The 16,005-nt window shown below is 51.9% G+C and overlaps 5 protein-coding genes across 5 annotated transcripts; 2 read left to right on the plus strand and 3 right to left on the minus strand.

Annotated features, from left to right (window-relative positions):
* Positions 1-244: 244 nt before the first annotated feature.
* Positions 245-868, minus strand: An09g02090 (uncharacterized protein; the record flags this gene model as incomplete). Its single annotated transcript, XM_059749636.1, has 2 exons — positions 245-474; positions 544-868. The coding sequence occupies 2 exons, from the start codon at positions 866-868 to the stop codon at positions 245-247; spliced, it is 555 nt and encodes a 184-aa protein (XP_059601312.1).
* A 1,086-nt stretch (positions 869-1,954) lies between these two features.
* Positions 1,955-10,413, minus strand: An09g02100 (uncharacterized protein; the record flags this gene model as incomplete). Its single annotated transcript, XM_059749637.1, has 7 exons — positions 1,955-1,972; positions 2,044-2,154; positions 2,259-3,052; positions 3,092-6,498; positions 6,575-6,848; positions 6,982-7,410; positions 7,482-10,413. 7 exons carry the CDS (start codon positions 10,411-10,413, stop codon positions 1,955-1,957), a joined length of 7,965 nt encoding a protein of 2,654 aa, XP_059601313.1.
* Positions 10,414-11,647: 1,234 nt separating this feature from the next.
* An09g02110 (uncharacterized protein) lies at positions 11,648-12,590 on the plus strand (the record flags this gene model as incomplete). The annotated part of the gene is made up of 5 exons (XM_059749638.1): positions 11,648-11,701; positions 11,816-11,880; positions 11,927-11,974; positions 12,112-12,204; positions 12,476-12,590. The coding sequence occupies 5 exons, from the start codon at positions 11,648-11,650 to the stop codon at positions 12,588-12,590; spliced, it is 375 nt and encodes a 124-aa protein (XP_059601314.1).
* Positions 12,591-12,851: 261 nt separating this feature from the next.
* Positions 12,852-15,359, plus strand: An09g02120 (uncharacterized protein; the record flags this gene model as incomplete). The annotated part of the gene is made up of 1 exon (XM_001393489.1): positions 12,852-15,359. The coding sequence occupies one exon, from the start codon at positions 12,852-12,854 to the stop codon at positions 15,357-15,359; it is 2,508 nt and encodes an 835-aa protein (XP_001393526.1).
* Positions 15,360-15,636: 277 nt separating this feature from the next.
* Positions 15,637-15,849, minus strand: An09g02130 (hypothetical protein; the record flags this gene model as incomplete). The annotated part of the gene is made up of 1 exon (XM_059749639.1): positions 15,637-15,849. The coding sequence occupies one exon, from the start codon at positions 15,847-15,849 to the stop codon at positions 15,637-15,639; it is 213 nt and encodes a 70-aa protein (XP_059601315.1).
* Between the last annotated feature and the right edge of the window lie 156 nt (positions 15,850-16,005).

A 16,005-nucleotide genomic window follows, 5' to 3' on the forward strand; every position in this document is an offset into this window, starting at 1 on the left:
ACGAAAATGATACATAAAACGGAAGGGATCCGCTGGTGGTCATCCACCCAACTACTAACCTCCCGGCGTGTGGCTTAAACGCGGATAGAAGTAGGGTGCCTGCTGCCCCGGCGGAGCTAGACGGCGAAGCCGCTTTATCGTCGCGACACCAGGGTGAGTAGGGTGAGTGCGCAATAGACAGGGTGAGTGACTCACCCTTCAATCCACGAACCGGCAGACCATGAGCAGTGATTGGCTATGTGACTCAGAGCGTTTCACGAAGCTCCTCCACCTGCGAGACATCCTCCACAAAGGTAGCGCCATACTCTCTCATAATCTGGATCCTCTCCTCCATATTCATCGCGAAACTGATTCTCATAAAGTCCCTTGGCATTTCCTTGGCATTCGCAAACCTCAACACCCACACCCCTACACCATCCGCCGGCCACCCAAACACCAGCACTTTCTTTTCTTCCTCCGTCATCTTTCTCACCCCTAGAACCGCCTCAAGCTCATCCTCCCTACTCAGCCACCACGTCGCCCCAGTCCGGCGCAAGAGCTTACAGAACCTGTCCTCCTCATCGACACTGGATGCGCGCTGCACGGCCTGAAAGCGCGGGAGCGAGAGGAAAAGCAGGTCAACCAGGTCAGCGCTTTTAATGAGGACGCCACCGGTGGAGGGGTACCCATAGACAAGGCATCCTCCGGGGCTGAAGACGGTCCGTTCCATTGTCGAGAGAGGGGGGTTCACGGGGCACGAGCCGGCGTCGTCCTGCTCCACGCCGTCGAGTGCTGGGAGTCGTCGGCCCACGATCGGGAGGCGGCCCACGTTGATGGGGAGAACGCGGCCGATGGTTTGGGCGCAGAGGAAGGAGAGGAAGCTGGACATGTTGCTCGACTGAACCTGGGTTTGATGAAGCTGGGTTTGATAAGGTCAGCGGGTGAAAAGAGAATCGGCAGGGAAGACGTAGTGAGGGGAGGGGGGAGATCACGTAGCGCTGGCCTGAACAGGCAGCGACATTTATGATGACATCAAGCCACATTCAAGCTTGCTCCCTCTAAACCTCATCCACACCGCTACAGAGGATCTCAAAATTGTCTTGACCAACAAACACAACGTAATTCTTTTTCAGGCACACTGCCAAGAAATTAGCGCGGGTAGATGATTGAGCATTCAAAGCCTGGTGTAAATATTAGCCTTACAGATTGTAACATACCCAGAAAGTATTACCCGAAAATCACATATATCTCATGCCGAGAATTCTCCTGTCATTATGAGATACGAGATTAGGTGGAAGCTAGTAGATTCTATGCTAAGCATGCCGGTATTAAGGCTTTGATGATAAATATTAGATTGATCCCAGATCATTATTTTACAAAGAGATTAGAAGAATGCATCTGATTAGATGTTATATATCTATGTACTCCTATACCTAGTAAGACAAGGCTAGTAATGATCAGAGCTCAGCGTAAGGACTCGTCCTGATTCAAAACCTATATTAATAAATTGATTGTTCCATCGTAGAGGTTGACACCTTGAATATTGATGGTAACTTCAAGAGATTCATTAGGGTTCCATGTAATCTAGGTTCGATCAGGACTTATTCCAAATCCCTGTGAATGCAGCACTCCGAGATTTGCTTGGGAGGATGTTGGGTCGGCGAGGAAAGATATGGTAAATATATCTATATTAGTTTCAAGACTCGAGTTGATAATATCAAATTTTGTTACAGAGTTGCTGTAACCGAGGATCTACAGGCAGGCGCCGCTGCCGGCGTCCTACAGCTTGATGTTGTTGATAAGCTATGTGGAGTCTTGTGAGAAGACTACCGACCTAATCCAGCTATTATACTTCTTTAAGGTCTGCTGACATGTACTACTGCTGGTATTCCACATCTTTATAGTATTATCTCAAGATACGGAGGCAAGTAGTATAGAGTTAAGTAAGAAGACCACTGATGGTGCAGTTTCTTGACTAAGATGAAGTGATTATCTGTGTTGTAGTGTAACACCCTTGGAGCACACCAAGAAAACCGAATGAAGGATCCACTTGTTAGTACACACTACTGTTTTGACATCGGTCAGTGTGGTGCTATCTCGTCCGGCTAAAGCCCTTGCCTCCGTTTCCCCTCTAACCTGACACAATGCACCCCTAACAAAGACTATAGGCACTACCTATTCCTCCAGCATCCTAGCGAGCTCCACCCCCCAACTACTGATCTGTATTGCAAGGTCAGCTATAAAAAGGCCAGTGAATATGTGGGGGCTAGTGAACATACCATCGAGGGCAACATCATGGAGAAATGATTGCCGTCGGCCCGAACCACCTTTATATTATCCAGGACCTCATTCCATCCGAACCATCCCTCATCGGTGCGATCGTCCAGAAACCACTTCACGGCTTTCTGATCTTCTGGCAGAAACACAGGGCGGGGCACGTCATTCTGCTTATCAGCACCTTCTTTTGCGGCGATCAGCACCACCAGTGGTATCTTTCGTCCCGGTAGCCTGCGCACTTGATATGCTCTCATCTGCTGCCGGGCCAAGCAAAAGTGATCATTCGCCACCAACCGGCCCCGGCGATTTGGTCGCAACTCGCTGCCATTCCCCACGCGCACCTGCTCGATGGAATCTAGATACCGGACTAAGGCGTCTGGGAAGTAGCGTACAAACGTCGGACATGCAGTGTCGATCAAGAATAACTTCTCGATGTCGTTTCCATCTTCGAATAGTTGCCGTGCCACTTCAAAGGCCAGCACGCCACCAACAGAATACCCACCCAGTAGGTATGGACCCTCGGGCTGCCGGCGCTTGATTTCGCCCACGTAGATTGCAGCGAGTTCCTCGATGGTTAGCGGGTCATCTGGATAAGGATTACTGTGCATGAAGGGACTATTAAGAGCGTAGACAGAGACGTTCCTAACGCTACTGAGCAATGGCCCCAGACTGCCAAACACGGCTCCAGAGCCAAATCCGTCCGGGGCTAGAAACAAGTTCCGTTTACCACACGCAGAAGTCCCCCGGTGCAAAAGCATCGAGGTTGCCTCGGCCGGGCACTTCCTCTCCGGTTCAGCTGCCATTCCACAGATCACCCGGATAGTTCGGGACTCACGACTGGAGCTCTCAGACCAGTCGACGTGGGCAAACCCAGCATTATGCAGGGCCGTTTCCCAGGCCCACGGGCTCTGCAGAGCGTGCGTGCGGCCATCATAGAGCTGCCACCATCCATCCAATAAGCCCCAGACGAGATCGTACCAGGCCAGCTTCTGCGTTGGCTCTATCAGCACTACGCATCCATCGTTGGGACGCACCAGGTTGCGAATATTGGCCAAGATGTTTTGCAAATTGCATGTCCCATGAGCATAGCTACTGGATATCACAATGTGATAGCGTCCTAGGAGATCCACAGGAGGGTCCTTCTTAACGTTGACTTCCCGGAACTCTATGCCCTCGATGTCCTGGAAAGTTGTTTTGGCGCGCTCTAGCAGTGTCGCCGAAGGGTCGGACAATGTATAAGTGAAAGGCAGGCCATTGGCTCGAAGCTGTGGCAGGAGATGTTTAGCAGTGCTGCCAAACCCGGCACCAATTTCGAGCACGCGGAAGGGTTCACCGGGTGCTATAGCCTGCATGGTCGTGGAGAAAAGGTCACGAAGCACGTGTTTTGCCGCAAGGAGACCGGGATCGTTTGTATAGAAATTCTCAAGAAGCTTTCTGCCCTTATCGCTATCGTGTAGGATAGAGGTAGCGTCGGATTTTCCGGTAAGGCAATCCGCCAATTGCGGTCCAAGAAGATCAAGCAGATTGTGTGTTGATCCATACTGAGGAAATGTCGAAACGAGCTCAGTGCTCAGCTCCTTGGCTGATCTATCTTGTATGCGAGGCACGGGACCGCGTACGAAAGTATCGCCTTGTTTCTCGACCACGCCAGCTTCTTCCAAGATCTCCCATAGCCGCGATACCTCTCTTTGGTACCTGGGCAGCGTTCCGCGTAGCCGGGGAAGCCTCTCTCCTTGACCGAACTTCAAGAAAGAGCATCCGAGCTTTTCGAATGCCTCGAGGATATAGGCCGTCACAGTGCTTAGTTGCCGTGGGTATACCTTGTCCCAGAATCCTGTCAGGTTGACCTCTTTCGCATGCGAATCAAAGCCGCGGCGGACCTTCTGGAAGGCCGCGTGTACTAAATTTGCATCATCCTTTGTTGGTATCGGGTTCTTGTCCTCAGTTGCTGTGGTCGGGTGGCCGTTTGGCACGGCAGAATTGGAACCGCTTGGAGAGACAGCGGCGGCCTGCGTTGACACTCGTCCTGAAACATGCGCGATGAGACCACAGAAAGACCTCACATCTGTCAATGAAGCAAATTCAATTGATGATATAGTCAGATTTAGTGCCTCGTTGATGTTGCTAGCTATCTCCGCTGCGATGAGCGAATCCGCGCCGAGGTCCTCGAGTTGGGAATCCATTGAAATCTCCCCCACTGGTACGTCGAGATATTGGCCGAGTATCTTAATAGCGGTCTTTTGCCAGTCCAAATCCTCATCTTTGGCAGTCTCTAAGATATGGTCTGATCCCTGAAATTCCTCACCTTGGTCTACCGTATCGGTGGCGGTGCCGCCAACCCGCGAAGAGATCAACTCACATAGAGCGGCAACGTCTGTCGCTGCGGCAAGGTCGTCGACAGAAACCTTGATTCGAAGCGCATCATGGATACTGGCCAATATCTCTGAGCTAATTAGTGAGTCAACGCCGAGCTCCTCGAGCGATGCTTCCAGTGTGACTTCCGCGACAGGAACGTCAAGGGTCTGGCTTAGGGTCCCCTGTACGATTTTAAAAACATCAGGTGAATTTGCCTTGGCCCCCTCTGATATCTTAGGATTCGTGGCAGGGGCGGGATTGGTCAGCTGCTTGAACCCAGATTTTTCAGTAACCCGCGAAGGGCCTATGTCACTGTAGATCGTCGAATTGAGATTCACGCCTGCCAGCAATTTGGTTAATGTGCTGGTGGATATGCCCGAAAATTTGATGTCCTTGGCAGACAAGACTAATTCCATTGTCTGTGCGTCAAAGGCCAATACATCCAGTATAGCCTCGTTGGCGCTCTGCCTGGCGATCTGCGCATAAGCCCTGTAGTCCCTGCCATCGGGAAGCCTGTTTAGAGGGCCTACGGACCCTAAGCTCGTACATATATAAGCTTTGCTGTCATCCTCGTTACCAAAGTTGTGCAAGCAATTAATGTATGCTCCCGGGACTTCAAGGAAGTTGTTCATCACCAAAGAATCGACAACGTTGTCGTTGGGCGTTCTAGCCACGGTGTCCAAGTCGTTCACTGGTATGGAGATGTCCGCTGCGCCCTCAGTGCCTTTTCCAGCCAAATGCCGCAAGCCACGGTATGCGGCTGCGTGCTTTACCATGTTACTGAACACTTTGTATATCATTGCGCCGCGCAAAGCGTCCGTGTCGGGATCCTTTTCGAGTAAATGTATCATGCGGGCCCACTTGTCTTTCTTCCCTTGTTCTTCTTCGGCTCCTTCGTTGTTGCGGTCTTTCAGCGAAATGCTGCCAACGGCGTGTACGGTTAATCTCGCATCCTTGGTGGAGTTGAATTCAAATCCCCAAGAATACTGTTCCTTGTTCGTGAGTGTCAACTTGACGGAACGTTGCGTGTCCATACTCAAAGGGGCCTTGAAATGTACGGAGTCGACCACTATGCTGGACGTTATCTTATTGTTCAGCAGTAAGGCAACGGCATGTGCAGCCAGCTCCAGGTATACTGCCGCTGGGCATATCGCAGTCCCAACTACGACATGGCCTTTGACGAGGTCTTGGTAGCGCCTACTGCGCATATCGATGATGAAATCAGAGTTGCTCGTATCCAGGGTGTGAGTCTTGTCGCGCCTTATGAAGGGAGGGTCGGCGATGTCTCTCTGGCAATGCGGACATACTGCATGATGGTCTGGCACATCACTGCTGGTGTTCTTATATTTTCTACCTGGGAGACCGGTGTACTCCAGCCAGTGCCTGTGCTTTTCGAAATGATAGGGTGGCAGGGCCACAGGTCTATAGCTCGCCCGCTGAGTTGCGTGGAATAGCCAATATTGCACGTTTGTCTGCCCAGTTTTCCACAGCGTGACCGTGGCATCGGCGAGTGATCGCACCAAGTCTTTCCCATTTAGGGCCAGGAAGGTATGAGGTCCTTGAGCCAGTGCTTGTGGCAGCGCACTTCGTGCCATCGCGACTATGGGACCATTTACGCCGGCTTCCAGGAATGTGCACGCACCCAGACGGTCGACTATGCGCGACATCGCTTGGCCAAAATAGACAGGCTGACGGGTGTTACGGGCAATTACGTTGAGTTCTGGTCCTGTCCAAGCGCCTTCGTGACATGATTCAAAGGGAAGCCTTGGATCCTGTTCGTGATAGTGTGTTAGTTGAATAGTGGAATCAGTTATACCAACGCTCTGAATCAAGGCTTTCTTCTGCGCCAAAACATCTGCAAATTCCACTCGGGATGTGTAAGCCCACCTGAAATTGTATTGAAGCCGACAGCTTGCCGCACTCATTGACGATCGTGTCCGCCATGCTGGAATGGTACGCGTACATGCCCCTCAGGACCTTGAAACGGAGTTTCTCGCCGCTGGATTTCTTTTTGACAAGATATGATTCGAGCACGTCGACGTACTTGGTGGCTCCGGCAACAACGTAATTGTTGGGCCCATTGTAACACGCTATGTCCAGCTTTATCTCTGGATGTCTTTGGTAAAACGTCTCTAAATGACTTTCTGGCGTTGTGTCAGTACCAACGAGGTCAGCCTCAATTGCTACCATGGATCCGGGGTCATCGCCCCAGAGCCTCTGGATAATAGCTGCTCGCCCTGCTGAGTCGTTAGTCCTCCCGAGATCGATGTACTGAATGAGCGATGATGTAACTTCTTACTGACTTTGATACAGGTTAGCATCTACCATGAGCAAGAAAAAGGAGTCTCCACGATGAGGAACGGCGGGTACGAGAATTAAATCCATACCCTGATACGATCTTTATGCCGGCTTCGAGGGTGATAGCTCCCGAAACTGTCAGTGCAGCCCACTCGCCGAGTGAGTGGCCGCAAAGCGCCTGGGGCTTCACCCCTGAGTCAATCCACGACATACCACATGAGTACTGAATTGCGAACATGCTAATATGCCGCAGGATGAGATCAGCTCCGCCTCGAATTCCTTTAAGGATAACCGGAAAGAGACTGGGAAGGCCAAGTGAATGCACCACATCCTCGCAACGGTGCAAATGTGTACGAAATAGCAGACTACTCTCATATAGCGGCCCGGCTGAGGGCACGTTATCGCCGTTCTGTCCGCTGAAAAGGAGCACGACAGGCTTTGGCTCTGGAGAGGAGACAATCTGCTTCTGCGGGTCGGTAAGCTGGGACTGTATATCACTCACTGCGTTGGTTACAGGATGTCAGCCTTCAACCTCTGAAAATACTCTAGGGAAGGATATGCATGTTTCTTACATAAATTTGCTGATGTGCAGAAGATATGCTGAAGCTGGCGGTTCTGCCTTGTCGCCAAAGCGAAGGACATGTGAGGAAACAACTCAGGAGTGAGTGATTCTTCGATGATATTGTGACTCAATGTACTACAGTACGCCAATAAACTGGCCCGGGAAGCAGCAGAAATGAAAACAGGCCAGGCAGAAGCGGATGGGATCGTTGGCGATGGCGAAGATTGCTGATGAGGCGGCGGCGCAACGACAGCGCTGGCATTATTGCCTGACGCACCGTAATTGTTGACCACAGCTAGGCGCTTACCCCGCCATTCGCTTTGAGACGTTGGAATAGCCATCCGATCAGGCTCGAGAGCTGGAATATGTGGATTCAATACGTGAAGCTCCGCCTGCCCCGGAATCTTGCCGTGTTTCATCATCAGCAATACCTTGATCAGGGATACCACGCCCGAAGCCCCTTCGGTATGGCTCACATTGGCTTTGACCGCACCAATATTTAAGAAAGATGATCTAATCTTCCCACCGAAGACTTCTCGAATTCCCTGGATCTCGACAGGGTCACCAGCGCGCGTTCCCGTCCCGTGAGCCTCGACGTATGAGACATCTGCTGGATCGACTCCAGCGCGACCCAGAACGTCTCTGTATAAGGCCACCTGGCTCGCCAAAACAGGGTTCGTGATACTCGTGTTGTTAACGTTTTGATTGTTGCCAGTAGCTAGCAGCACACCATGAATGCCGTCCCCGTCTTCTAAGGCCCGGGCCAATGGTTTCAAGATGAGAACTCCAACGCCCTCCCCACGGCAATATCCATCAGCCCGTGAGTCAAACGCCTTGCATATCCCTGTTTCACTTGTAAATCCGCTGGCATGTAGTGCGTCAGAGCTTTCCATGTTCAACAATAGGTGGACGCCACCCGCGACGGCCTGCGTGCACTCCCCAACCTGAATGGCACGGCAGGCTTGGTGGATAGCAACCATAGCAGACGAGCAAGCCGTATCAATAGTTTGTGAGGGGCCTGTCCAGCCAAAGAAATGGCTCAACCGGCCAGCCACGAACGATCGCATCATTCCCAATCCAGTATATGGTGAGTGGGGGTTGCTAGCCAAATGTAAGACGTGGTCGGGGGCGCTCATGCCAATGAAGCAACCGGTTGTGTGGCTATCTGGATCATGAGTTTCTGCCTGCTGTCGTCCTGGTCCAAAGTAGCCGGCCGATTCGAGTGCGTGGTACGCGGTTTCAAGGAGCACTCGCTGGTGCGGGTCTGATGCAGCGGCTTCGCGCTTGGATCTTTGGAAGAATTGATGATCGAATGAGTCGATATCAGACATAAAGCTTCCCCACATTGTGCCATCGCGGACGACACCGGGGAACCGCTTCTCGTCTACCTCACGCACTATACTTTTGCCTGCCTGGATGGCCTCCCAGAGGTCATTCTCTGTATTCCCAGCAGCTGTCCGACAAGCCATACCTATCACTGCAATTGCATGCTCGGGATAGTCTTTGTAATCCATAGTGGTCGGGAGATATACTTGTTTGCGGGGAGTGATGTCTTTGAGCATAGGATGTCGTACGGATTCGTCGGCCGCGAGCTCTAACACGCGCACTACCACTGCGTGATCAGTATCGCGACTAGCTATGTGCTCCCACGCCGCAAATGCCTCATCTGGGCGGATATCTGCGATACCCCGAGATATAGAGGCCTTGGTAAGCCTTCGCATTGCTGACTTGCTCTGGTCCCAGACGCCTACCCCCTGCCAGCCTGCCCACAAAATGGACATGCTATTATCGCCCTGTCGCCTTCGGTGCGCGGCCAGTGCGTCTAGGAAGGAATTCGATGGCGCATACGCCAACTGCCCCGGGAAGCCGACGAGCTGCCCCACTGAAGAGGTAAATATGAAGAAGTCCAGGGTTCCAGGTGGGAAGAGTGAGTCAAGATTCAAGCTGCCCATGACTTTCGGCGCTAAGTGTTCAGCGATGTCCGAAGGCGTGCATTGTATCAGCGTACGGTAGCCCGCGATACCAGCTGCATGAATAACACCCTTTATCGGTGGAATGTGCAAGTCGTTGACTGCTTGACCTAGTGTAACGTCTGCGTTGGGCTTGCTGAGATCAACAGCCACCAAATGTACTGAGACACCCAAGGCCTTGAGCTTGGCAATCCGCGAGACTAGGTCTGCGCTGCTTGATGCGACTGGCTTGCTGTCACCGTTTAGTGGAAGGCCACGGCGGGACACAAGTACTAAGTTCCGGGCACCGTGCTGCGCCAGCCAAGTTGCTGTTGCCAGGCCTATGCCTCCGGTTCCTCCCGTGATCAGGTAGGTGCTTTTTGCATCCAGCTGAAGTCCCTTCAGATCATCGGGCTCGTTCGCGAAGGGTTGAAGAGAAGCAATCTGCGCTTCACCTTCACAGATTTTGACGACATCGAAGCCCTGCGCATACTTCACTGCGGACAATGGAAAGCACCCGCAGTCATCCTCGAACAGGCCGCCAAATATCTCTGGGATTTCTGTCTTCAACACCCGCGACAGACCATGCAGTGGAGAGTGAGCGAGGTTGCATATGTCCCAGCTCTTTGACACGATAGAGAAAAGCTTGATCGCCTCGCTCTTGGCGGAAATGCTGCGATGGTAGAGCTGTTGTGCAACATTGATCAAGCCGGTACATGCCTGGGTTGCGGCAGCGTATATGTCATCTTTACGCTTAGCCGTGGGTGGGATATAAACAACAATAGACTTTGGAGTTATCAAAGAGTCGATCTGGATTGCATCATCGATAACGACAGTTGTAATTCCCTCGTGAGCAAGCTGCGTCTGGTACGCAGATAGGATTTCACTCTCCTTGTCCGTGAGCACGAACACCACGTGCGCAATGCTCAACGGCTCTTTAGACAGTGCGGCGGGCGACCAATTAATTCTATGAATCAACTCGTCAGTAGCCATGGTCAGTTATTCTATCGCTATGGTGGCTCTCAAACAACAAGAACGAAGATAGTAAATATGTTCAAGGCACACTAAATCAAAAAGTAGTCTCTAATATGGTTAGGTAATGAACCAAATTTGGAGAGTCTTTGAATTCACTAACATGGCATAGGGCAATGTTCGAAGGAACTGATAGTAGGATTGCGGCTCCAGTCTTTAACTGATGCATTGATGCCCCCTACCCAGAACGGCCCTACAGTTAAAATGCGGCGGCGACATGTTTGGCCTGCATGAATGCACTAAACAGCTATGATCAACATACCAGAGCCATACGACGCCCTTTTCTGCTGCAGAAAAGCATCCTTGATAGATCTATTTTGACGTGAGTCTTACTTGATACCAGTCAAGGAACTCCTGCCGGGAACCTGACTCGGGTACTCTTTGAGTTTGGCCCTAAAGTTAATGAGAGTGCTCACATGTTTTGCAGCTTTCCTCTTAGCCAATGGCCGACGGAACACCTATGAGGTGCTAAGGAGGACCAGGGACGATCTACTTTCAGTTGTGCAACCCCAAATTGACTTCGAGGTTAACGTACTGATGGGGAAAGGCCTCAGCATCTTAGTTATGCTTCAGCCACGCCACTGATACACAAGCATATCAGCCGTGAAAGGGCTGGATTGTCTCATTAGCTGCAGAGAAGGAATGCTATCAGCCCAATCTGCCGGTTCCTAATATTCTTGTGACACTGCTGGAAGCCTTAAAGCTCGTGGATCCAATCCGAAAGTAGGATATTACAGTAGATCACGTGAGAATCAAAACATACGTATCACAATGCAGCGCAAGTTGTGTGATACTCATAGGTTCGAGATCTGGGGAACTGTTTGTGTAAGGATCCCCTTACATTGTGTTGCAAATACGGAAGTTCTAAGAATGAAAACTAAAAGAGTAATACGTGTCACTGCAGGAAGAACTGGAGGCCAAGGGCCCAAAACGGGTTCTGGGAGCCCGAAAGGCTTAAGTTACAAATTATAGTACGGCTCACACGATATGTACTAAACATTCTGACTGTATTTTCAACGGATATTGGATTTGTACATTTCAGCTTGCGCTAACATGCAGTGAACTCACCGGTCTACTTTTTCTGATAATATACTGTCTCGCCCTTCACCCGGCTTCCACCGTATAGCTCTTAGCACGGTTGGGATATCTCATCATTGTTGTAACACAACACAGGTTCATTCCCAAGTCGTGTAACATGGCTATTTCTTCCGCCATTTCCCCTTGCTTTTACTTCCTTCACAACAGCAGAGTAAGCTTGCGAACAAAACCTCTCCTGCGATGAATAGATAAGGATTTTCCGGTAGCCAGTTAGCTGTCAGAATCCTTTCACTCAATAGATGAGGTTCGTTAGATGTGTCATCAGAGTAGAAGTGGATACAGGATCAGGCCCCCGAATCCACAGTCATCTCAAATCCAGACGTCTGTCAAGTACTGACCAAAATCTCATGCAATCAGTGTGAGGTGCTATATGCAGGTGCTCCCATATAGGGCTGTACTATCCAGCCAGTGAGGATATGCACGGGTGAGACCGGACCACCTTCTCGACTAGCTAGCATATGACTCCATTTCGTACATCTAGATAGCCTGGCCCGGTATAAAGTACAAATGCACTTGTCTGAATGTCACGAGTGAAATTTTCTGTATGCAGTTCTTCTATAGGTCCCCTCATCGCAGGTTCGGGTGGCTGTCGTGGGCATGTGCTTGGACTGCTAGGGGTGGAAGACTCCAGAACGAAACGCCGTCCCAGATGACGTAATTCTCACTTTTGATCAGTCTCCCCAAAACATATAAGCTGAGGCTGGTTTCCAGGGGCTGAATGTCACGTAAAGCGTGATAATGTTGCTGACGTATGATGTTTCCTGAAGACCCAGCTGCCGTGGGTCCTGGCTAGAGTGAAATGGGAATTGAGAGCAGTAATAGGGATGGTTGATGCATAGATGATATTTCCCTTGGAGCAGGTATGAAGACAATGAAAGTGTGTATATATACCGGTCCTACGGAGGGATTTTTAGCTACTCCATAGGGTCTACGGTGTACTTAGGGATAGGGTAAGTTCGGACTACAGTCGGGCAATCCGGCCGGCGGAAAAGGGTTCCGAGCAGCAGTCACGAGATTGCGGTTTCGGCCCCGCTGCCTGAGGCGGCTCGGCAAACAGGCCAAACAATCCCCGAATCCCCAACATCTTCAGCTTCACAAATAGTTCTTCCTCAGCTCTTCTCCTGCCGCTGCCTCTTGACTTCTTTCATCCCCTTCCTTCTTCATCATTCTTCCTTGCTCATTCTCATGTGCTTTGACTAACACCACTGTCCTCGGCCTCCGACTGTCTCCCCAGTCGATCTGCCGTCCACACCGCATCAATTCCCCGCTCCTGTCCGCCTCCGAATGACCATGTGCAGACAATGAGTTTCTTTGCCCAATTTACCAATCTACCCGCCATCGCCACCGGAAAGGCCCTTCTTCTGCTTGACTTCCAGAATGACTTTGTACGGCCGAATGGCGCGTTGCCCGTCTCCAACACCGCCGATTTCCTCGATCTCTTGCCTCAGCTCGCGACCGCCTTCCGGCGCAATGGCGAGGTCGTCTGGGTGCGTTCTCACTACCAAGAAAGACAGCCCTTGATCAGCCCGACAGATGCGCAGGACCTCATCGTGCTCGGTCGCATGGACCGAGAGACCAGAACCCAGACTCTCGACGGAGATGCATTCGATCCCTCTGATCCCTCCGCTACCGATCGTGCCGGACCCGTTGACGAAGAAGCATTCCTCTCCGCTGACTCTCCGCGATGCTGTATCCCCCAATCGACTGGCGTGCAATTTCCGGCTCCAATCCTAGCTGCGATCGACAATGAGTCCGATATGTTGGTGGACAAGTTTGAATACTCCGCTCTGCAGGATCAAGGCCTGATTCTTTACTTCCGCACGAGGTTTATCACCCAATTATACCTCTGTGGGTCGCTGTCCAACACCTCTGTTTACGCCACAGCTCTGGATGCCGTGCGACATGGTTTCACGGTCACACTCATCGAAGACTGTCTCGGGTTTCGCAGTTTTACGCGCCATGAGGAAGCCATGCGCCGTATGGCCGACATCTTCGGGGCCAATGGCATCACCACTCAGGAGCTATTTCAAGAGTTGGACTGGGAGGAGACGGAAGAGATCGCACGCAAAGGAAGCCCGCGCCCCTTGCAGTCACCGACTCCCGCTGGTATTGAGGGTGTTTTGGATGAACTAGAGGTAAGGCCGAGCGCCTCCCCCACGACGAAGGAGGAGAGCCCAGAATCGGGCTCAAGCGGAGGCCGACGCCGCAGGATTGATGATATTCTTGCGGAGTTCACTGATAACGAGGACGGAGACTTGAAAGAGCTAGCTTCCTTGGCTCGTTCGCGTGTTCGATATGGGGAGTCAGCCCGTGGAGCGACACCCGGTGGGTCGGGGGAGAAGAAGGTTCGTGCTCGGGTACGACGTTCAAAACGACCGGATGCAAAGACAGAGTCTTCGTCTCGGCCCGACAAGCGACGCAGCGGCAAGTCCAAGAAAACCGATATATACCGACCGGGCGACGTGATTGGTGAGGGAGATTCCCGCATTATCTATGATCTCGACCTGCCATCCGAGGCTTTCGAGAAAATCCGCGAGGAAGTGTCATGGCAGAAGATGTATCATCTGTCGGGCCAGGTGCCGCGTTTAGTGGCGGTGCAAGGCAAGGCATCAGATGACGGATCAATCCCTATCTATCGCCATCCGGCCGATGAGTCGCCGCCGCTACAACCCTTCACGGCTACAGTAAATAAGGTCCGCGCGATTGTAGAGCGCATTCTCGGGCACCCGTTGAACCATGTGCTCATTCAACTCTACCGGGACGGGCAAGACCGGATTTCTGAGCATTCCGATAAAACCCTTGACATCGTTCGAGGTTCCTCGATCTGCAACGTCAGTCTCGGCGCCCAGCGAGTCATGGTTCTCCGCACCAAGAGTGCCGCAGAGGGTGGAGAATCGGGCCGACAGACACAACGTATCCCCATGCCCCACGAATCGCTGTTCATCCTTGGAGAGAAGACAAACCGGCGGTGGCTTCACGGTATCCGACCGGACAAGCGACCGGAGACGGAGAAGTCGACGGAGGAGCGTGCGTACGAGGGGCAGCGCATCTCCCTAACCTTCCGTCACATTGGCACATTCCTCAACCCAGCTGGCGACACAATTTGGGGCCAGGGTGCAGTGTCAAAGTCGCAAGAGCAAGCACAGCCAGTAATCCATGGAGGTGCGACCGAGACGGAGCGCATCATCTGGGCGTTTGGGCAAGAGAACCACGCGACAGACTTTGATTGGGAGGAGGTGTATGGAAGCGGGTTCGACGTGGTCAATTTTGTCACGGCGGGTACAACCAAGCTCATCCTCGGGCCGGATGCCGTGGCCAACCTGCGGGTGCGGCTGTGCCTGAGTGAGAACGGCATTCGCTATGAAACCGATTCAGTGCCTGCACGCGCCTCAGAAAACGACATACGGCCGCTTTATATTGCCGCTGACGGAGCCCAAATAGCTGGTGACGTCACCATATTGACCCACCTTGCGCAGCACGCCGCAGAGCTCGTGCGACCAGAGCTCGAGGCCCTACGCGGGGGAAGTCATCTCGCGGCCATCGACAAGCTGCTGGCCCAATGGCGCGACTCACAACACCAGGGAACTGACGATTACGATTTGTCGCAGTGGGAACAGGCCCTGACCGGGCAGACCTACCTGAGCGGTGCAGGGTTTGGAATCGATGACTGCGCGCTATGGCCCGTTCTGAGAGAAATTGCGCAGTCGACAGCACTGCTCTCAGACAAGCGCTACCCGAACCTGAGCCAGTATTATCAGCGGGTGGGAAAACGCGGGCTGGTCAAGGCGGCGTTGGAGGAGATGGAGTAAGCGTAGGTAGCAGATGGCGGCCTTATGAGACACGATTAATGAGCGGTTTTTTCTTTGCACGATACCATCTACAAGTATAATTAATCAGACGTTTGGCGGTGGAATGTGATCCTGTGCAGTTTCCCGTGGCGGTTCGATACCTACATAGCGCAGTTTAGGGACTATTGTGTTGGATGTGAAAATTATGATATGGATAAGTTTTATACTCGTTGTATTAACTACTTAAGGATTGATCTTCAATTTCAAGTAGCTTTGGCAGGTACACTGATCTTTAGAGTCAGTCGTTGCTAACTGTGCTGCTTGGGGGAAATGGGCTTTTGCAGTGTTCCTCATGCATCCCACATAACGAGAACACTTGAGCGAAGGCATCCATATTGACCAGTGCCAAGGCTGCTTTGACAACTATAAATAGCGACTGATACGGGCTGTCGATGTAGTCACGATCAGCTTCTGAGTGAGTGAAGTCGAGCTTGATGCCGTACACCTTCATCTGGTGGCTGGGTTAACTTGTGGTGATAGGGTAGGGACTAAGAGGGCAAGAGGTGGGATGGGATGAACTCCATGGTCACGGTAGTCTGCTTGTTCGGATGTACTTTGACAGCGATGTCGGAGTATGCCTGCATGTTACTGACATCGTATAATCTCA

This window comes from Aspergillus niger (genome assembly GCF_000002855.4).
Source record: "Aspergillus niger supercontig An09".
NCBI classification, from domain to species: Eukaryota; Fungi; Ascomycota; class Eurotiomycetes; order Eurotiales; family Aspergillaceae; genus Aspergillus; species Aspergillus niger.